Source organism: Puma concolor, chromosome D1, assembly GCF_028749965.1.
Source record: "Puma concolor isolate L17-30 chromosome D1, mPumCon1.1.hap2, whole genome shotgun sequence".
Classification (NCBI taxonomy): domain Eukaryota; kingdom Metazoa; phylum Chordata; class Mammalia; order Carnivora; family Felidae; genus Puma; species Puma concolor.
In genome coordinates this window covers 49,045,782-49,069,396 of record NC_141676.1, presented here as the reverse complement: position 1 = coordinate 49,069,396, position 23,615 = coordinate 49,045,782, and the positions used below count along the sequence as shown (strand labels likewise).

General features: G+C 38.9%; 1 protein-coding gene across 3 annotated transcripts in view; it reads right to left on the bottom strand.

Annotated features, from left to right (window-relative positions):
* The window catches only part of SBF2 (SET binding factor 2), a 490,797-nt gene extending 468,731 nt beyond the window's left edge, over positions 1-22,066 (bottom strand). For all 3 annotated transcript variants that reach the window (XM_086678004.1, XM_086678005.1, XM_086678006.1), the window contains exon 1: positions 21,853-22,066. In XM_086678004.1, the coding sequence (XP_086534130.1) occupies positions 21,853-21,907 (55 nt within the window). In that variant the 5' untranslated portion in view covers positions 21,908-22,066. The remainder of the gene's footprint in view (positions 1-21,852) is intronic.
* Positions 22,067-23,615: the final 1,549 nt, after the last annotated feature.

Genomic DNA, 23,615 nt, shown 5'->3' with positions numbered 1-23,615 from the left:
GGGGGAGGTAGAAGGGTAATGTAGTTAACTTGTATTTTCAAAAACCTTCAGTTTTTCACCATCCTAAATCAATCTTTATTGTTGTTCCCTCTCATTTCTTTCCTCCTTTAAAAAAAATGATATTATTAATCTAATCCTGTGTGGATCTTGGTTTACTCAGGCTAAAATTATTTGGTAAAACATCTGTCTCAAAAGAAAAACAAGTAACATTCTTTTCAAATTCCATACAACCGCGTGGGACAATTATATAAAGCATTTGTAAAATTCACTCCAGTCCCAACTGCCACTTTCCATTGCAAATTAATTTTCGTACTATTATTTTCCAAGCTTGTTCTGATACTTGATTTCTTTCTCTAAATGTAACTAGACTTAGCTTAATCTGGAAAAAACAAAGCACGTATTTTTACCTACAAGCAGATGTCCTTAACTATAAACAGATTTTTTTCACTTAAAAACTTGTCCCAAAACTAGTCATTTTCTTTAAACAAGAATCTTTGAGGCGCCTGAGTGATTCAGTCTGTTAAACATCCCACTCCTGATTTCAGCTCAGGTCATGATCTCACGGTGAGATTGAGCCACTTGTTGGGTACATATCCCTGCTGTAAGAATGTGCACACTCACTCTCTCAAAACATAAAAAAAATCTTCAATTTCAAGTTTTCAAGTCTTATATTTTACATAAAATATAATGACAGAATATTTGCTTAAAGGAGAAAATACCTTGAGATGTCAAGTTCCCAAACAAGTTGTTTTCTTAAAATCATGGTACTGACCTTATAAATTAATAAAATATATAAAAGAGCTACAAACAAAGGCTCAAGGGAAAAGAAGTTATCTACAGAAGGGTCTCACCAATGGAAAATGAGCCTTTCTAAGGAAGATAAAAATTCTTTCTCCAAACTCAGTCTATTAGGGAAATCACCAAAAAAGAAAGTTCTACAACTCTGTCTACTTGATAAATACTAAGTAAGTAATTATTCACCATCCATTAGATAGTAGTCTGCTAAAATAATAGAAGTATCTCTGCTGAAAGGACTTTTTTCCAGTTTTAAAGATTTTTCTGTTCATAGGATATTGCCCTCAAGGGAAGACCTTGTAATTTTCAGAACTAAGATCACTGGTTTTAAATATGTTTAGGACATGATAAAGGCCAAAGACAAGTAACAACTTGTAACACTGCAGAGACATAATTTGAATTAGGTATAAGGTCTCATATCCCTGCTCCAGTTCCTTAGCATTCTCACCTTCATGAGACTTTGCAGTTTCCTCTGTTGTTGCTTAAGCAATGAATCTTATTAAGTGATTTTTTTCTAATTAAAATCCCCCTGAAGGAAATGAGAGTAAAAATTAACACAATCCTTCCGGAAGAGAATTGAGCAATATACCTCAAAACTATTTTTTTAATGCTCTTTTGGCTTTCAAGAATGGCTGGAACCAGAAGTTTAAATGATCTTTTCAAAGCTCGCACTCTCTCCCTCATGTTTTGGCTATCTTTGACTCTGTTCAATATTCAGCCAGACTGTCTAAACACAGGAGGGAAAAAACACATTGGCACCCCCAACTTGGTCATGGTCTCCAACCTTAGTTATCCTTGTAGAAAGAAAGAGATTTCCTTGTTTCTTCCAGAAGAAAAGACCCAGAGATGGCTCTATTTAGCCCAGTTTAAGATAGGGGGTGGGAGTAACTAGGACTAGCATTTTCTCTGGGACTACAGGAAACAGACAACAGCTTCCCACAGGAAAGGATGCTGAGGAGAAAATTAACACATAAATATACTTATAAGTATAAACATAAATATACCTATCCTTTGACCTAGCAATTCTACTGTTAGAAATTAAAACTTAACACTGTGTGCCAGACACTGTTTAAATAATTTGTAGAAATTAACTCATAAAATCTTTTTTTTAAATTTTTGTTTATTTTTGAGAGAGACAGAGCATGAGCAGGGGAAGGGCAGAGAGAGAGGGAGACACAGACAGAATCTGAAGCAGGCTCCAGGCTCTGAGCTGTCAGCACAGAGACCGACATGGGGCTCAAACTCATGAACTGTGAGATCATGACCTGAGCTGAAGTCAGATGCTTAGCTGACTGAGCCACCCAGGCACCTGACTCATTTAATCTTCAAAACAACTCTATGAGGTGATACTATTTATTATTATACCATTTTATAGATACAGAAACTCACACGCAGAAAAATTACATAGCTTGTCTAAGGCCAGAACTACTAAGAGGAATCAACCAGGAATCAAACTCAGATCATCGGGCTCAATCCCTTGCTTTTAACTACTAAACTTTACTGGCCTCTTTTTTATCCCAAGAAATTAAAGATGAATGCAAAGATTTAGCTAGGAGGATTCTTCACAGGCAACTATTTTTAACAGCAAAAATTTAGAAATAACCAAAATGTCTAATCATAAGAGATTAATTGGTAAAATGACTATATGGACAATAAATTATATATTAAAATAATAAACATAATTTTTAGCTAATAAAAGTTAGTGCTATCATATAATATATATTTAGAATATGGAAAGCTGCCAGTAATAAGCAGTTAAGTTTTAAAAATACGGATTGCATAAGAAAATAGATGCTACAAACTTCTTTTGTAACAAGTAAAATAAAAATGATAACATATACCATAGGGAACATAGTCAATAATACTGTAATGTTTGTTCATTTATTTTGACAGAGAGAGTAAGCAGTGTCTATATCTAGACTTACAGTGGGGATCATTTCATAATGTATAAAAATATCAAATCACTATATCTAAAACGTAAGATACAGTATGTCAATTATACTTCAATTAAAGGAAAAAAAGATGGAGTACCTGGGTGGCTCAGTTGGTTAAACATCCAACTCTTGATTTCAGTTCAGGTCATGATCTCACAGTTCATGACATCGAGCCCTATGTCAGGCTCTACGATGACAGCATGGAGCCTGCTTGGAATTCTACCTCTCCCTCTCTCTCTTTCTCAAAATAAATAAACATTAAAAAAAAACAAAAGAAATCACACTGGAAAAAAAAATGATACCTATAAATGCACACAAAAACTTCCAGAAAAACATGTTAAAATGTCAGCAGTACATCACTTCACACCCAGTAGCATGGCATCTTGGCAAAATGGTGATTTCACCATACCATTTCTCCAAAATTGTCCATTAAAAATACATAATCCCGGGGCGCCTGGGTGGCGCAGTCGGTTGAGTGTCCGACTTCAACCAGGTCACGATCTCACGGTCCGTGAGTTCGAGCCCCGCGTCGGGCTCTGGGCTGATGGCTCAGAGCCTGGAGCCTGTTTCCGATTCTGTGTCTCCCTCTCTCTCTGCCCCTCCCCCGTTCATGCTCTGTCTCTCTCTGTCCCAAAAATAAATAAACGTTGGAAAAAAAAAAAAAAATACATAATCCCTAGTGAGCCATAACATGTGCATAAAACACCAGTTATGCTGGTTTAGTTTGGTATTTTAATCGGATGCTTTGGTAACTAGTTATTGTTTAATCATTAGTAGAAAAACTAGACTCATTCTACAAAAGAGTAAAAAAAAAGTGGTAAGAGGTCCCTCAACACTCCCTCAATGCTCTCCTAACCACCTGTTCTGAGCCCAGTGCCCAGCCATGGCATGTCACCTGATCAGGGCTTTGGCCTCCTCATGGCCATCTTCCATAAGTACTCAGGGAGGGAAGGTTTCAAGAACACCCTGACCAAGAAGGAGCGGAAGGAGCCAATCCAGAAAGAGCTCACCACTGGCCCAAAGCTGTAGGATGCCAACACTGCAAAGGTGATGGAGGACCTGGACCAGGATGAGGACTATGTGGTCAACTCCCAGGAATATGTCACCTTCCTGAGGGCCTTTGCGTTAATCTACAATGATGCCTTGAAGGGCTGAAAATAAATCAAGAAGGTAGATAACACTCTCTATAGGATCTAAGTCAAATCCAGTGGTAGGTAAATGTACAAAAAAAATTTTTTTTGGTCAAAAACAAAAGTGGTAGGACAGCTTTCAGAAAACATTATTTCAATTTGAATGTACAAATTAAATCAGCCCAGGATTTAGATGTTTGGAGACTCAAACTATTGTTTTTTAAAAACTGCTTCAACTAACATTCATGCTTACTGAGTAATGAAAATAGTATCATTATTTGTTCAGATTAAAATCAAACAGGAAAGATTACAAAGCATTAATTAAAAACAAATATGAACACATAGTTCTACAGAATTTATTTTTCTTTTAAAAGTAACTAAGAGGGGCGCCTGGGTGACGCAGTCAGTTAAGCGTCCGACTTCAGCCAGGTCACGATCTCGCGGTCCGTGAGTTCGAGCCCCGCGTCGGGCTCTGGGCTGATGGCTCGGAGCCTGGAGCCTGTTTCCGATTCTGTGTCTCCCTCTCTCTCTGCCCCTCCCCCGTTCATGCTCTGTCTCTCTCTGTCCCAAAAATAAATAAAAAACGTTGAGAAAAAAAAAATAAAAAAAAAAAAGTAACTAAAAATGTGATGCTTGTTTAGCTGCACTTTGATTTGTACATGAATATTATGACCGTGTTTCCAGGTAACATCAAAGTTTTGTCAATGCTGAGACCATGGGTGGAAAACAGGTACAAAAAGATGTCCTCTTCCCACATTTCCGTATGTGGTACATTCTTCTTTTCCTGTCTGAATTCTAATATAGCAGTCCAGTTTATCCCACAGTTTAAGGACCATGGTTAAGGAATGAAATATCTCCTGAAGCACAGTCTTGGTATAATCATCCGGAAGAGACAGATCCCTGGACAGGAAACTAGAACCAGGAAAATGTACCTTAGATAGATCTAACAGGAATGGACTGTTTGACCCCCATCAAAGGCCTAGACTTAAGGAAACATGTTGACAGGAAAAATGACCTCCATCATATGACAGGAGGCCATAAGCTAGCTAGGACAGTATCTCTTTCAGAGACCACAGATCAAACAGGCCTAAACTATACCTCACAAACCAGATGACTGACTTGAAAGTTACTCTCTAGCTTCATTATCCTTGTTTTGTTTTCAGCCTTTAGAAAAGTCTTATTTCAGGGTTGTCTGGTTGGCTCACTCGGTAGAGTGTGCCACCAGAGTGGCCATAAGAGTGCCACTAGAGTGGCACATTTTACCGACTGAGCCAGCCAGTCACACTTCCTTAAAAAAAATAAAATCTTAAAAAAAAAAAAGAGTCTTATTTCAGCTGTATCTCAACAAATAAAAGGGAAATGACTGGGTGGGGAGAGAGTTATTTAGGCCAGAATGTTAAGAAAAAAGTAGCATTCTATAAAAACACTAGAGAAACAGAAGAGGTGGGGAGCTCTGAGGTCAAGTCAACCTGTCCCATGTGGTGGCTTTCCTTCCATTGCCAACATTGGAAGACTGGGGTTCTATTAAATATATATATATATATATATATATATATATATATATATATACACATACATATATATATGTGTGTGTGTGTGTGTGTATATATATACATATATATATATATATATATATATATATATATATAATGGAATGTTACTTAGCCATAAAAAAGAATGAGATCTGTCATTTGCAAAAATATAGATGGAATTAGAGAATATAATGCTAAGAAAGTTACTCAGAGAAAGATGAATACCATATGATTTCACTCATATATAGAATTTAAGAAATAAAACAAATGAACAAAGGAAAAAAAGAGACAAAGAATGGACTCTTAAATGCAGGTTAACAAAGTGGTGGTTGCCAGAGGGGAGGTGAGGGGGCCAGACTAGTGAACTAGACAAAAAGGATTAAGAGTATACTTATCGTGATGAGCACTAATGTAGAGAATTGTTGAATCATTATATTGTACAACTGAAACTAACATAACACTGTATTTTAACTATACTTCAATTAAAAAAAATAATAGTAGGGGCGCCTGGGTGGCGCAGTCGGTTGGGCGTCCGACTTCAGCCAGGTCACGATCTCGCGGTCCGTGAGTTCGAGCCCCGCGTCAGGCTCTGGGCTGATGGCTCAGAGCCTGGAGCCTGTTTCCGATTCTGTGTCTCCCTCTCTCTCTGCCCCTCCCCCGTTCATGCTCTGTCTCTCTCTGTCCCAAAAATAAATAAACGTTGAAAAAAAAATTTATAAAAAAAAAAAAAAAAATAATAGTAAATAAAAAAGAACTAAAAATTTCTGTAAAAGTACCTAGAATCTAACTGTGACAAGACCTGATGAGATGGGTACTACAGCCAAGATTCAGCAACCTCTGTAATGTTTGAAATGTTTATAACAAGAATGTATTACTACAATAAATAAAATATAAAACAATTTTAGCAATAGACAGGTAAGTGAAAGCAGGAAGGTGCTGATATACTAGAACCATGACAGTATAAGTCAAAACTGGGTAGAAAAATAGATGAGCAGAATTTCTAATCATCTGGACAAAAAAAGAATTTAAGAGCCAAGCAGAAAAAGATCAGTCAGAAACTAGATCTCCCAAGTAGGAAAAGTCACGAGGAGTAAAACAAGATGTACAGATTGTAAAGAAAGGAGAGCAAACCACCAGTTTAAAATCAAAGGCAATTACTCTGCTTCTTATGAAAGCAAGTTCTCCTACAGAAATACTTTTGAACATTCTTATGTAACAGGTTTTTAAATTTTGTTTTCCAAAGTATCAAGAATTTCAACTCAAGAGATAAAGTGCAGAAGGACGAGAAAAAAACGCAATGAAAAGTAACTAGCCTATGAAAACAGTTGGGGGGAAAAAGTCCTAACTACTCTAATATAATCTTCATTTATTACTTACAAGTTCTCTGTTCAAGTCCCAATATTATAACTTACCAGTTCTCTTCCAGTCCTAATATTTCAGCCAAATTGAGAATCTACTCATTGTTTATCACTTCAGTACATCTGCTACTACTACTGTCCCCTAACCTAAAAAACCTTCCCTATTCCTCTCCCTCAATCTTCTCCACTCCCCAGTCCCTACAATGTATTTATTAAGAAAAGTTTTGATTTAAAGTTAGAAAATCATCTGAGTACCATTTAATCCCACTTAATTCAATTTAAAATCAGTATGAAAGTGAGCAAATTATTTAACTTTGATAGACCCCACAGGGTAACTCACTGTATTTCTATCAAGAGTCCGTAATATACATGAAAATGCTCAGTATTTTTAAATGAACTGAAGATCCAATCTGATAGTCTCTCCTATAAAGAAAATGCCTAAATAAATGTAAGCTGTGTGACACATCTAAAGAAAATATCGATTGGCTTTCCCAACACAACAATACGGAGAGAACCGGTGGCACAAGTGAAAAAAAAAAAAAAAATTTAAAGTAGCCTCCATGCCCACCGTGAGGCTTGAACTAAGTACCCTGAGATCAAGAGTCACATGCTCTACCAACTGAGCCCGCCAGACACCCCAGCACAAGTAAAATTTACAACAAAGAACATACATAGATCTAGGAGCACCTGGGTGGCTCAGTCAGTTAAGCATCTGACTCTTGGTTTCAGCTCAGGTCATGATCTCACAGCTTCATCAATTCAAGCCCTGCATTGGGATTTGCGCTGGCAGTGTGGAGCCTGCTCGGGATTCTCTCTCTCTCCCCCTCCCCCACTCACGTTGTCTCTCTCAAAATAAATAAACTTTTAAAAAACTTTTAAAAAAGAACACACATAGATCTAAACCTTTTTAAAAACTATGTGCAGGGGCGCCTGGGTGGCACAGTCGGTTAAGCGTCCGACTTCAGCCAGGTCACGATCTCGCGGTCCGTGAGTTCGAGCCCCGCGTCGGGCTCTGGGCTGATGGCTCAGAGCCTGGAGCCTGTTTCCGATTCTGTGTCTCCCTCTCTCTCTGCCCCTCCCCCGTTCATGCTCTGTCTCTCTCTGTCCCAAAAATAAATAAACGTTGAAAAAAAATTTAAAAAAAAAAAAAAAAAAAACTATGTGCAAAACTGTGTGTGTATGTGTGTGTGTGTGTGTGTGTTCCAAGGAATTCTGACTTTTCCATAGTATATTATTCACCCAAATATTTACACTGAGTGTTGTTTTAACTTGTAACGTTATGAGAATGGTTTTTTTTTTAAATATATTTGCCTTTTGAAAGTACAACCTATTACAAAATTATTACAAAATTATTTTTTAATTAAGTCTTATATTTTGTACTATTCTGTCCAGATAAATTTCCTAATACGTACAAACAGCAAGCATTATAAAAACTTCATGAGCCACTATGTTTATAGTAAGTTGAATAGTGTCACCCCCAAAATTCCACCAGAACTCCAGAATGTGACCTTATTTGGAAATAGGGTCTTTGTTGACGTAATTAGTTAAGGATCTCAAGATGAAATCATCCTAGATTTAGGGTGTCCCCTAAATCCAATGATTATTGTCTTTATAAGAGAAAGGAGGAGATTTGGACACAGAGACACAAAAGAAAGCCATGTAAAAATGAGGCAGAGATCAGAGTGATTGCTGTCACAAACCAAGGAAGGCTAGAGCCACCAGAAACTAAAAGAAGGAAGGATACTTCCTTAGAGTATTCAGAGGGAGCAGTGCCCTCCCAGCACCTTGATTTCAGACTTACAGTCTCCAGAAGTGTGAGAAAATAAGTGTTTTTATAAGCCACCAAATTTGCAAGATGTGTTATGGCAGTGCTGGAGAGCTCATAAGTGCTGGAGAGCTAAACTGTAGCTATCATACAATACACTGTAGTATTGTTAAAACATCTTGAAAAGTAAAGATTATTTCTCTGGTATTTTCCTATAATAATGTGAAGGTCCCCTTAAAATACAAGCTTTTTTTTTTTCTTTTCTTAATCTTTTTGTTCCTATACTCTAGAATAATCGATATCTGTAAAACTGTACATAAATTTTGTTTTAAATCTAGCCTGTCTCAAATTCATTTAAACTTAAGCAGCAATTGTATGAAATATTTCCATAGGCAAAACCTTCATTCATTTTTTTCAGTAAACAATGAAACACAGATATAACTAAAAAATAAAAATAAATAAAAGCTCTAATGAAAAATTCTAAAATGAAGACATAAGTATAAGAAAAAGTTAAATAATTATGAAACTATAAGTTATCTTTTCCTTTAAAAGGTAGATTACAGAAATGAGAATTTTAAATGAACAGCCTTTACTTCGTAAATAATTTCATAACCCAAGTCATTACTCAAGTTCAGCAATAATTAAGTAACTGGGCATTAAATCTTGTTAATACCTAATGATCTCAGTTTTGACAACAGCAAGGTTTTAAAATTAAGAAATACTAGGGGCGCCTGGGTGGTTCAGTCAGTTAAGCATCCGATTCTTGATTTCAGTTCAGATCATGATCTCACAGTTCGTGGCATCGAGCTCCACACTGGGCTCTGCACTGACAGCAAGGAGCCTACTTGGGATTCTCTCTCTCCTTCTCTCTCTGCCCTCCCCAGTTCCCACTCTCTCTCTCTCTCAAAATAAATAAATATTTAAAATAAATAAACACTAGTCTACTACCAACACAGTGATTTAGTCAGTGTCTTCATTTTTATAACAGTTTTTAATGAAGATGATCATCATGTCAGGCACATAATATATAACATAAATTAACCTACAACTGGGAAATAAAACTGCTGCTCAAAAAATTACTTTGAGAGGTTAGGTTTCTTAGGAATTCATTATTTTGATAGTTGTATCTAAAATTTAAAAGCTTACCCTGAACCTTTCTCAACACACTTTACCACTATCTTTTCCCAATACCCAAAACTGTATTTCCCTATCCACTAATGCTGTTTACCTGTATATTTCTGGTTCTATCAAATGCCTATGTTACTTGTCACCTCCCACAAAATCCCCACAGGTGATCAGTGACATGTTTTTACGTACACCATTATAAAATATCTCCAAGACTAATCAAATGGCAATTTTATTTTCCAAAATACACACTCTTTAGAAGGGAGGAGTCAGAACCCACTGATACACTTGTATTCTGTACACAGAATGTGTTTGAGACCCCAAGTCCTAAGGAACTTTCTTCCCATACTTATCCACCCTCTCCAGCATCAATTGCTCTAACTCCATCCATTTCCACTCATTGTTCTGCCTTCATTTACGTTCAAATCTGTCCTATACATTTTTTTAAACTCTCATTGGACCTATTTCTGCAATTTAATTCAAACATATCTAACTAAGCACCAATCAACCAGACAACTCAGATAAAAAAAATGACATCCTTAAAAACAGTAACAATAATAAAGCCTTTATCCTTAAGATAAAGTGTTCAAAGTTTTCCAACCAGATACTCTTTTTTTTTAAGTAATCTCTACACCCAATGTGGGGCTCAAACTCACAACACCAATATCAAGAGATATTGATATGCTCCTCTGACTGAACCATCCAGGCAGCCCTCCAACCAGATATTCTTACCTCTCAAAATCAGATGACTCAAACAAATGGTCTTAATCTGTTGTTTCAACTTACTATACTTTCTCCTGCTTTAAGTTTTGCAATTTGGTTTACAACACAAGATTCCAGCTGTAACAATTCTGGGGTAAGACTATCCTTGAATAAATTCTCAAATCAGAACATGGTATACAGGAGTACAGGCTTAGGTAACTTCTAGCCCAGTATTTGCCACCCAACAGTGGTGTAACCATTCACAAGAGGAGGTGGGTGGGTGGTGCAACCAGGTGCATCAGTTTCTTTCTGAAAAGAAGAAAGTAGACTCCACATCCAGCATGAAACCCAACATGGAACCCAACATGGAGCTTAAACTCACAACCCCAATATCTAGACCTGAACTGAGATCAAGAGTTGGATGCTTAACAGACTTAGCCACCCAGGCACCCCAGTGCATCAGTTTCATATCCACAAAGTGGACTGAATTAAACAATCTATACAGTTAACTTATAACTCTAACATTTTATGAAATGGAAAGATCTTGATTAACTCCACGTGTCACTGATCATTCTGCCATACCTGACACTGAGAAATATTCCCTCACTGTCTATGACTCACTTTTCATGACTCTTGATTTCCGGCACAGAAAACTCTAATTTATAATGGTTTAACCATATGAGGTTATAATCTTTCATGTAAAAAATAAAAATTCAGAGGGCAGTTATGACAATCTCACTATAAATCATTAGGACCCAGGTTCTTTCTAGGGTTTAAGTCCTTATCTACATGGCCATAGCTCTATCCTAAAGACTGTCAAGTCTCTGTGTCCAGCCTCTACTTGTCCCCTTTTCTGAAGTCTCGATTTGGATGGCTATGAAATAAAACTCACCATCTTCCAAGTTCACAAAGACAAATTTTAACAGAAAAATATTTTCAACCACCTATTTAAGTCATGATATCACAAGTATCACAGAGTTTCATGTTTGGAATTTTACATCACTTCTGACTCCTCTTTCACTTCCCACAGCTATGGGAAGTTCACACCATCATGAGCTCTAAAGAGAAAATAAATTGGATTCGGTGAGGCTTATACAGCACATGACTTAGGACGCGCATTTATCAAATTGGCTTTGGCCCCCCAACAACTCTAACGTTCTAAAGTCACTATCCATATTAACAAGTCCATGAGCCTATTTGTCCTTATTATCAAGTCCATGAGCCTATAAAGACTATTTGTGTCACCCCAAAACTCATATGTTGAGACCTAACTCCCAATGTGATAGCATTTGAAGGTGGAGCCAAAGTGATGATATTTGGAGGTGACTAGGCCATGAGGGCTCTGTCCTCATGAATGAGATGAGTGCCCTTATAAAAGAGGCTCCAGAGATTTCTCTTGTCCCTTCCACCATGCAAAGACATGATGAGAAGACCACTACCCATGAACCAGGAAGCCAGGCCTCACAGGAAGACCCTGAATCAGCTTGGGCTTTGATTTTGGAATTCACAGCCTCCAGAACTGTGAGAAATAAATGTTTGTTGTTTAAGCCACTCAGTCAATGAGTGTTACAGCAATGAGTGTTACAGTTGTTACAGCAGCTCAAATGGACTAAGACACTACTGATAGTCCTCATTATACATTACATCTTCAGAGCTTTTGATATTTATTCATCATTTCCTCCTCCTCAAAATTCTCTACACCCAAGGTTTCCATGATATCACACAATCTTGGTTCTCTTGCAATACCTCTGACCACTCCTAATTATTACTGCTCCATCTCCTTCTTAAATATTGAATTTTCTCTGGGTTCATTTCTTAGGCTACTTATTTTTTCACCCTATACACATTTCCTCAACAACCTCATTTTTTTTTGTTGTTATATCTGACAATCAGTTGGTTATTGGTAATTGCCAAATTAAATCTCTAATTTTCAATTCTCTTCTTCCATCCTGATCCATATATCTAACAACACCTAAATGACATCTCTACCTTGATTATAGGCAAGCACCTTTAATTTAACATATCCAAAACTAAGCTCAGCATTTCTTTCCTGCATCCAAATTTATTTCTTCTCCTGAATTCCCTATTTGCATTCATAGCATCATTACCTGCCCAATTAACTAGCTAGAGACTTTGTTACCCTCAACTACTCTTTCTCCTTTACCCCTCACATCCATTTCACTACTAAATTTCACTAATTTGAGCTTTCAAATTTCTCTGGACTCCATACCTTCCTTTCCATTCCCTGTAAAAGTTCCTGAGTTTTCTCACACTGGTCTTTCTTCCTCTAGTCCATTGCCATTTGAGTCATATTTCTATGTTGTTTCTTGTTTTTCAAGACCCCCATTTTTCAACAGACCCCACTGTCTACAGAGTCAAGGCTAAATTCCATAGCCTATACAGAACTTTTCATAATCTTATCTGAACCCACTCCAGCAAAGCTCACGTCAATTCCCATCTACACTATACTTTTCTCCACTCCTGGAACAAGACAGTCACATATTTACATTTTTTTCTCCCTGGCTATAATCTCCTTTACCCTCTTATCCCCATGGCAATGCTTATTCATCTTACATAACTTGTCTCTTGATTTTGGCTCAGGTCATGATCCCAGGGTCGTGGGATCAGGCCCTGCACTGAGCATGGAATGCTCTCTTTCCCCTCTCCCCGGCTTGTGAAAGAAAAGAAAGAAAGGATGAAAGAAAGAAGAATGGGGAATGGGGGAAGGAACCCAGGCTGACTATGAATTACAATGGTTCCATAATAACCAATAATCAGTTTTTAAAGTGTCTCAACCTATATGGACAGGTATTGTGCATAAGTTTACCTCTTAGCTTATCTCACTTATACTGCCTAAATAAAACTGATAAAACACCTAAGAAGTATTTCAAATCTTTTGCTAATATACTTAGGTGAGTTGATATGAAAGAATACGAGAACCTCAAATAATTATGATACTTGACTCCAGGTTAAATATATCTAGATAAATCGGTTAAATTCTAAATGTATTAATGGACAGCAAAAGTAAACAAAAAGAGGAGTGCCCAGCTGGTTCAGTCAGTATAGCAAGCAACTCTTAATCTCAGGGTCATGAGTTCAAGTTCCATGTTGGGTATGAAGCCTACTTAAAAAAAAAAAAAAAAATTAACTTAAAAAGAAAAGTAAACAACAAAAAAAGTCATTAAGGGATTTAACCCATGTGGTCATTATCAATTTTTCTTGGACAAATTTCAGTAAAGTAGAAGAAACAATAAGAAAAATAAACAGTTTTGGTTAAATAAGCTCACCTGTTAGAAACATGATATTTCCTAATTTCCTAAATATTGTGCCAGAGTCATATGCAAAGTCAGGAAAATAAAGTCTTAATTTCAAATTATCAAAATCAATCTGTCATAAAAATCAGTGGTTTTCAAGTTATATTCTCCTTAGCATGACAGTATATTATAAGAGCACAAAACTGGAAACATATTAAATATCCAATAATAAAGTGAAATGATGAAGTCAAATTGATATACCCATAAGATATAATAATAACATCTACTGAAGATGTTTTCCTGGAATTTTATAGAATAATCTTTCCTTATGTCATCAACATTAAGGAAAAAGTAAGAATACTATGAGTATCTTTTTATCTACTTTATTTTATAACTTTATTTTATTAAATAAAATAGCTTTATTTTATAACTTTTTTGAATTATTTTTTTTAATTTTGAGATAGTTGTAATAATAAATAACACACGGGGCGCCTGGGTGGCTCAGTCGGTTAAGCGTCCGACTTCAGCTCAGGTCACAATCTCGCAGTCCGTGAGTTCGAGCCCCACGTCAGGCTCTGGGCTGATGGCTCAGAGCCTGGAGCCTGTTTCCGATTCTGTGTCTCCCTCTCTCTCTGCCCCTCCCCCGTTCATGCTTTCTCTCTGTCTCAAAAATAAATAAACGTTAAAAAAAAATTAAAAAAAAAAAACTCTCAAAAAAAAAATAATAATAATAATAAATAACACAGAAACCCCATTTCTCCTTACCCAGTTTCTCCCAATGGTAACACCCTATAAAATTATAGTACAATATCAACACCAGCAAACTGACACTAATACAATCCAATTTCTTATTCAGAGTCCCCAGTTTTACTATATTTATTCACATTGGTGTGTGTGTGTGTTTCACTTCCATATGATTTATCATATATGTAGGTTCATGTATCCACCACCTAGTCAAGATACAAAATAGTTCTATTGCATTGACAATAGCCAAACTATGGAGAGAGCCCAAATGTCCATCAATTGATGAATGGATAAAGATGTGATGTATATGTACATATATATATACATATACATATATATAATGGAACATTACTCAGCCACCAAGAAGAATGAAATCTTGCCACTTACAATGACGTGGATGGAGCTAGAATGTATTATGTTAAGTGAAATAAGTCATTCAGAGAAAGACAAACACTGTATGACTTCACTCATATGTGGAATATAAGAAACAAAACAGATGAACATATGGGGTAGGGAAAAGAAAGGGAAACAAACCATAAGAGACTCTCAATGACAGAGAACAAACCATAGGTTGATGGAGGGAGGTGGGTAGGAGATGGGCTAGATGAATGATGGGTACTAAGGAGGGCACTTGTGATGAGCATTGGGTACTATATATAAGTGATAAAAACCATGGAATTCTACTCCTAAAACTAATATTGCACTGTATGCTAACTATAATTTAAATTTAAAAAAAAAAAGGAAAGAAAAAAACCCCAAGAAACAAAATAGTTCTACCAACATAAAAATTCCTCCTGTTACCCTTTTAAAAATTCATTTATGTTTTATTATTTTGAGAGAGAGCATGTGGGTGGGGGAGAGAGAGGGGCAGGGGGGCAGAGAGATAGAATCTTAAGCAGACTCCATGCTCAACTCGGAACCTGATGCAGGGCTGGAATGTCACAACTGTGAGATCATGCCCTGAGCCAAAATCAAGAATAAGATACTTACCCAACTGCGCCACCCAAGCACTCCCTTCCTGTTACTCTTTTATAACCACACTCTTTCTTTATAGCTTTTTGTATTTTCCATATTTTCAGCAATTGTGTGTTCATTCAGTACATCATTACCAAACATCTACTATGTGTCTGCTACCATTGTTTTGGATACAATTCAAATTGCATTAATTATTTTTAACAGTTTGTAAAAGCAATTTTTCAAAAGACAAGGTTGTCTTTCAACCCAATTTTAATGCAGATATATGAAAAATTTAACTAAGAAGTATTACTAAAAAAAAGTGTTACTAAATGAAAAGTAACTTTAGGAACATATATAGAGGGCACTGATTAAATGAAGGAAAACTGTGGTATTAAGTATACAATATTTCAGTATCATATTATCATAATCTGATTAGCTTTTAGAGACAGGTAATAAAATCATAGTAATTCCCAAAGAAAACTTCATAATAAAGATTTACAGAATGAACTAGGTTTGTTCTTCACTTACAATTCAAACAAGTACACAGATTTAGTGGATTTTCTTCCAATAAGTTTCAACAGAGGGCTTCACATAAAAAGGACTATTCAAAGGAGACCACTCAAGACATAAGAGTGTTCAAATGTCTTCAAAGTGATCCCAAACTAAAACATCTGCTCTTCAAAAGACACTGTAAAAAAATGAAAAGGCAAACCACAGATTGAAAGAAACTATTTACAAAACACCTGATAAGGACTTGTATTGGAAAGTGAAAACAAACAGACAAAAAACCTTTAAAATAAGCCAAGCAATTCAATAGAAAAGAACAAAAATTTGATCTGAAAGTTTACAAAAAAATATTCAAATACAGTAAGCACATGAAAAGGTGATTAACATCATTAGTCACCAGGAAAATGTAAACTGAAACCACAATGAAATATGATTACATATCCACTAGAATCGCTAAAAAAAGTTTCAATTTTAGAAAGTAAAAATAAATAAAATAAAAAGATCAGCTGGAACTTTTATACATTTCTGGAAAGAATGCAAAATGGCACAGTCAATTTGGAAAATAGTTTGGCAGTTTCACACAAAGTTAAACAGACACTTACTATATGACCCAGCAATTCTTCTCCCATGTATTTATCCAAAAGAAATGAAACCATATGAACACTCAAAGATCTGTATGCAAACATTCAGAATAACTTTGTTCATAATAGCCAAAAACTGGAAACTCAAATGGCTGCCAAATGGTGAATGAATAAATTCTATCATATTCAGCAATAAAAAGGAGCAACTGACAATAAATACAAAATGGATAAATCTCAAACATGTTTTTAAGTGAAAAAAAGTCCAACATTAAAAACACTATATAATTCCAGGGGCTCCTGGGTGGCTCAGTAAGTTAAACACCCAACTTCGGCTCAGGTCATGATCTCAGGGTTCAACAAGTTCAAGCCCCACAATGGGCTCAGAGCCTGGAGCCTGCTACAGATTCTGTCTCCCTCTCTCTCTGCCCCTTCCCCACTCATGATAGCGCGCTCTCTCTCTCTCAAAAATAAACATTAAAAAAAAATTTTTTTAAACACTATATAATTCCATTTAGATGTTATTCTAAGAAAAGACAAAAAAGGACAGAAAACAAATCAATGATTGCCAGAGGCTAGGGAGGGAACTGACAGCACAGGGGAAGAGAGAATTTTCTGTAGGGACAGAAATGTTCTATATCTATACCGTGATTGTGGTAGTGGCTACATTTATGTATACACCTGTCAAAACTCTTTAAACTGTTCAGTTAAAAAAGTGATTTTATTATATGTAAATTACACTTTGATAAACATGACTAAAGAAAAATTATCCCAAGTAAAGAAATTATAATAAAGTCATACATTTTACTATCCAAATTCTATAGTTTATAAAAGCTTCTGGGGGCACCTGGGTGGCGCAGTCGGTTAAGCGTCCGACTTCAGCCAGGTCATGATCTCACGGTCCATGAGTTCGAGCCCCGCGTCAGGCTCTGGGCTGATGGCTCGGAGCCTGGAGCCTGTTTCCGATGCTGTGTCTCCCTCTCTCTCTGCCCCTCCCCCGTTCATGCTCTGTTTCTCTCTGTCCCAAAAATAAATAAAAAACGTTGAAAAAAAAAATTTAAAAAAAAAAAATAAATAAAAGCTTCTGGATTCTGTTAATTAAAAAAATAATCTTCCCTAGGGTGCCTGGCTGGTTCAGCCTATAGAGCATGAGACTCTTGACCTCAAGGTTGTGAGTTCGAGCCCCACATGTGGCAGAGAGTTTACTTAAAAAAAAACAAAAAATAAAAAATAATCTTCCTTTTCTCTGCTGTGGGATGGTGAGTAGTCATGACAGCCCTGGGTGGGGTGCGGGTTGTCAGAGCCCAAGTGAACCAAGGAAGGAGTCCATGTGGGAAGGGTTGTTCAAAAATGTTCTCAGCTCAAGTACTGGAAGAAGGGTGTCAATGCAGAAGGGCAACCTGGCATGGGACACTAGGGTGAACAGAGAGAAGAGGATGTATTCACATGAAAGTAGCCCAGTGTGGGGTATCAGCGCCTAAGTGGGGTGAGAAATATATCCACAAACAATGGGGAAGCTGATATGGGGAGTCAGAGTAGGTTGAGGAAGGTGTCCCTTTATCAGGATATCCTGGTATATAGGCTGTTAGATCCTGAGAAGGGTAGTGGAGTGGGAGGGATAGAAGGAAGAATCAGCAGAGAAAGAAAGGCATCCAAGAGAGGAGGAGGAAGCAAATATGAAAGATTGGTCAAATACAGGAGGATTGAATAAATATATTAAGGATAATGGAAACGAGATTTCTCACTATCAAAGAAGAGTATTACAAATATGAAAAAGAAAAAAAAAAAAAAAACTAGAATGGACCCTGGAGTGTTGTACTGAAATTGGAGGTATTAGTGTAAACTCATCATTTTCACTATATACAGATAAATAAAAATATATGTAAATGTGTTTGTGTACATACATCTATGTATTCCCCAACTTCATCCATTAAGAGGGTCTGAGAGCACTAACAACCGAACAGCAATAAAAATACTAGCACTGAAATCTTAGCTTCAAAATGTCATTCTCAGGGGCCCCTGGGTGGCTCAGTCAGTTAAGCATCCAACTTCAGCTCAGGTCATGATCTCACAGTTTGTGAGTTCAAGCCCCACGTCAGGCTCTGCACTGACAGCTCAGAGCCTAGAGCCTGGAGCCTGAAGCCTGCTTTGGATTCTGTGTCTCCCTCTCTCTCTGACCCTTCCCAACTCATGCTTTGTCTGTCTGTCTGTTTCTTTCTTTCTCTCTCTCTCTCTCTCTCTCTCTCTCAAAAATAAATAAACATTGAAAACAATTCAAAACATCATTCTTAGGGCGCCTGGGTTGCTCAGTCGGTTGAGTGTCTGACTCTTAGGCTCAGGTCATGGTCTCATAGTCATAAGATCGAGCCTGGCATCCAGCTCTGCACTGACAGTGTGGAGCTTGCTTGGGATTCTTTCTTTTCCTCTCTCTCTCTCTCTGCCCCTCCCCCACTCTCTCTCTCCCTCAAAAATAAACAAACTTAAAAAAAAAAATCATTCTCCACTAAAAGGATTCAGGGACCCTAGAGAAATGGCCAATTGCAGGACTAAGGCAGATATAGTATAGGATAAACTTTCTCATGCCAAAAAGTAGACATGCTCAAAGAATGATGGGGATATGTCATAAAGACACAGAAGCCAGGTTGAATGGACTCTCATTGGCCAAATAAGAAACAACCTAAACATCAAAATAAATAGTAACAGAATATAATCCACTAAAAAAAATAAAAAAAAATCATACAGGGGTTCCTGGGTGGCTCAGTCAGTTTAAGAGTCTGACATCTGACTTCAGCTCAGGTCATGATCTTTCAGTTTAAGCCCCATGTGGGGCTCTGTGCTGACAGCTCAGAGCCTGCAGCCTGCTTCGGATTCTGTGTCTCCCCCTCTCTCTGCCCCTCCCCGGCTCTCTCTCTCTGTCTCTCAAAAATAAATAAACATTTAAAAAGAAAAGCTTGATGAGGAACAAGATATTTACAGAGCTTCAAAGTACTCCTCACAAAACTATTTATTAACAATTACATATTAACTTTATAACGAAGAAGCCTGGCAGGGATTGCTTATATCAAGTAATCAAAGTGAAAATCATCAATAATGGGAAAAACTGAAATTGTGTACCACCTGATAGGCTGCAATGAGCATCACTTTTTGTGATATTTCTACACAAAGTACATAACCTGTATGTATCTAATCACTGGAGAACAGATAACCCCAAACTGAGGGACATTCTACAAAATAACTGCCCTATAATCTTCATAAGTGTCAAGGTTATGAAAAGCAAGAGAAGATGAAGGAATTGTTCCAGACTAAAGAATAAAGAGACATGACTAATAAAAGCAACATATAATTCTGAATGGGATCCTTTTGCCAGTAGAAAGATTAATAGCACTATCAACAACGCTTAAAACTAGATGGAGTACTATATCAACATAAATTTCCTGATTTTGATAACTGTATTGTGATTAAAGGAGAATATCCTTTTTTGTAAAAACATGCACACTAAAGCATTCTGGAATGACGCATCAGGTCAGCAGCTTCCTCTCAAATGGTTTAGGGAAAAAAGTTCTTCCTACCTTATTTGCAAGTTTCTGCAAGTTTGTGTTTCAATTTTCTTAAGTGAGAAAAAACAATGTTGCTAAAAATGAAATAATGTTAAAAATAAACTGTGATTTGGGGGCGCCTGGGTGGCTCAGCCGGAGAAGCCACCCACTTTGGCTCAGGTCATGATCTCAGGGTTTGTAACTTTGAGTCCCACATCGGGCTCTCAGCTGTTAGTGTGGAGCCTGCTTCGGGTCCTCTGTCCCCCTCTCTTTGTCCCTACCGACTTGCGTGCTCTCTCTCAAAAATAAATATTTAAAAAAATAAATAAACTGTGATTCTCCATATTGTTGGTAAGAGACTGCAGAATGCAAAATTACTAGGAAATAAGAAAATGTTGGAGCCAGAAGATACTTTAAATACAGCCCAACCCCTTCTCTTTACAATTGACCTCCATTAGGTCATGAGTAGTGACAGATTAAAAAATGTAAGTTTCCCACTGGGGCACCTGTGTGGCTCAGTAGGTTAAGCGACAACTTCTGCTCAGGTCACGCTCTTGAGGCTTGTGAGTTTGAACCCTGCATTGGGGTCTGAGTTGAAAGCTCAGAGCCTAGAGCCTGCTTTGGATTCTGTGTCTCCCTCTCTCTCTGCCCCGCCCCTGCTCACGCTCTTTCTCTCTCTCAAATACGAGTAAACATTAAAAAAAAAAAAAAATGTTTTTAAATAAAAATTTCCCACTGAAGGAAATTAGAAGAGTAATAGTGAAAGGAGGAGTTGACAGAGAATGGGTAGCACAATGACATTCTGACGCTACAGATGACTGTAACCATCAGCAAAACACAATCTCAGCATCTCCTCTGAAAGATGTAGGGACTACCAGCTGCTGTATAAAATTCCTTGCAAATGTGCAACTGGAATTAACCTGAAATACATGTGCTTTCTAGTTCAATTTATTACATTATGCTTAGCTACAGAATACAAAGAAATGCAAATACAAAAATAAACGTGCATGAACCCTGAATTTTCTTAAGTTGCAGAAGTCCAATGATGAAATTAAAATTCAATGCATTTGCCAAACTGTTCCTTATGAAGAAAATTTTGCGATGAATTAGAAGATTAGAACATGCATTAAACACTGTGTGTCAATTATACTCAAAAAAGACTTTTTTAATCCAAAAAAAGGTTTTTTAGTCACACATTAAGACCTTCAGCGGTTGGATGACTGTCCTTACTTAAAAGATAGTGCTCAGACACTCTGAAATGACTATCATATCTTGTCCTGAAAGAACAGGGAGCATTTCCTAGAAACGTTTAAAACTGCAAGGACCCCCTTCCCCAGTACCATGGGTTCACTGGGGCGGTGACTAGACAGGCCTCCAACAAGGAAGGGGTGAGGTAGCACTGGACTCTCTCAGCAAGGAAGGGGTGAGGTAGCACTGGACTCTCTCAGCATTTCCTTTTGGAGAGGACAGCCCCCTGCGTCACTCGTTACTCACTCAGGATGCAGGGCAGAAGTTTATCCCCGAGGAACTTAACACAGTTGGCTCCTGCCCTCCTAGCCCTGAGATCCTGGCCCAATCCCGCGGGCACCAGGGCGCTGCCCCTGGTACCCGGCCTCCTCCGGAGCGAGGGTCGCAACACCCGGACTCGCCCCCAGCTGGCCCAGCTGGGCCTCCCTGGGCCCCCGCGGACACGGCCTCTTCCCCTTCTTCTCCCCTCCCCCTCCCCTCGTGCCGGTCCCTCACGCCCACCGTGAGGCTCAGCCCAGCCACGAAGGCCGGACACCGACCTCCCGCTCCGCCGCGGCCGGCCCGGCCCTCCCCGCCTCCCTGCTGCGACGCCCAGCCCCGCAGAGCCCACTGGACAGCAGCCGGGGAGGGGGGGGGGGGGGACGGGGGCGGGGAGGCCCGGGGGCGGCGCCCGCCCCACACCCTTACCTGGCTTCTCGTGGTCGTAGCCTACTACGATGAAGTAGTCGGCCAGCCGGGCCATGGCCGCCGCCGCAGCGCCCGGGAAGCAGGTGCCCGTCGCCGCCCTTGCCGCCGCCGCCCACCGGGCCCGGGAGGGCTCAGCATTTTCCCTGCAGCAGCAGTAGCGGCAGCGGCGGCACTTCAGCCATGTTTGACAACCAAGGCGCGCTGTGCGCCTGCGCTAAGCCGAGCGCCTGCTCCTCCCCCGCCCCCACCCGCGCAGACTCCCGGACCCGTGGCCAAGGGTGAGCCCACCCCGCAGCTCCCCGGGTCGCTCGGACTGCTGGCTTAGTAGAGTGGGCTGCTGGACGTATTCCCGCCACCGCAGCCGCTCCTGGTGGTTCACTTGGAAGCCTGGTTGCCCTTTCATGGCCCACCACCCCCGCCCCCTCCCCTTTTTTTCCTAAGCGGGGAGTCCTTTCCTTCCGCCTTCTCTATTCTTTCTTTCTGGAAATGGGAAGAAGAGACAAGGATCGTTGAGGGGTCTCCTGAAAAGTTTGGCTCTTCCCCTCCCCCCACTACTCCCCTACCAAAGACGAGATTCTCCCGCCCTCGACTGCAGCATGGAATTTGCACTGCCAGGGCTTTTGCTGCACGTTTCCTGTTTATGTTGTGCAGATGGGAATTTTAGGAACATGCCACCGAGCAGGCGGGGGAGGGAGAGGCTTTTGCGCAATCTTGAGGCGCCTCGTGCTTCAGTGCTGGGTGGGCTGGGGGCGGTTGGCCTGGGCTTCCCCCGGAGTGCCCGGTGGGGGTGGCTGGATTCCACCAAAGAACGCGGCATCCCCGGGATCCTCCTAAACTGGCCGGGTCCAATAGAGTGTGAGGGAGGAGGCTTTGTCTCTCCCAAGGGAGCCCCTCCCGCCTAGGTTTTCTGCCCTTGCCTCAGTCCCAGGGCTCTTGTAGCAGGAGCAGGTGGTGGCTTCCAACATACCCACTCAAGCACGCAATACAAAGAATTAGTGGATCTCACTAGAGATTCTCTAGGTCACTCTCTTTTTGGCTGCTAGTATTGATCATTTCAAATTTCGCTGGTGAAACACCCAGATGAGTTTGTTTTGTCATTTGTTAGTATCTGAGGAAGTTTTAGTAGTCGGATAAGTTACAGGGGGTAGGCTGAAGTTTTGGGAATCTCCATGGTTTGCAAATGTGATCATCTTCGTGGTTGCTTATCGCTACTCTTTACTAATTGAGGACTTGACCCATACCATTTACATCTGTCTGGTATACAGTTGGTGCTTAACAAATATATTTAAAGAGTGAATGTACAATTTCCCCTCAACTACCAACAGGAAGTTGCTATAGCTTGAACTCTGAACTCAGAGTCCAGAGAGTTGAAGTTTCCATTCTGAAAGTATAATTGATCATTTCCTCTTTCTGTGCCATACTTTATTCATCCAAAAATTGAGAGGGTTGGGCTACACTAAAACTAAAATTCCCAGGAAGGAATACCTTAACTCTAGGAATTTGTATGCAAATTGCTTGTGGTCAAACTTAATCAGTCTAGTTACAGGGGTGGAAAGAAGATAACAGATTGAACTTGAAAATAATTAAACCAAAAAAGCCTCAGTCACACCTCATGTAAGAATCCTCTCTATAACTTCCCTGAAGAGCTCATCATCCAACTTGATCACTTTCAGTAAGAAGTAACCTTACTTCCTTGGGAGGCCGCACATTCCACTGTTTAAAAGCCCTATTAGAAAGGTCTTACTCATTATGTTACAGTTGTT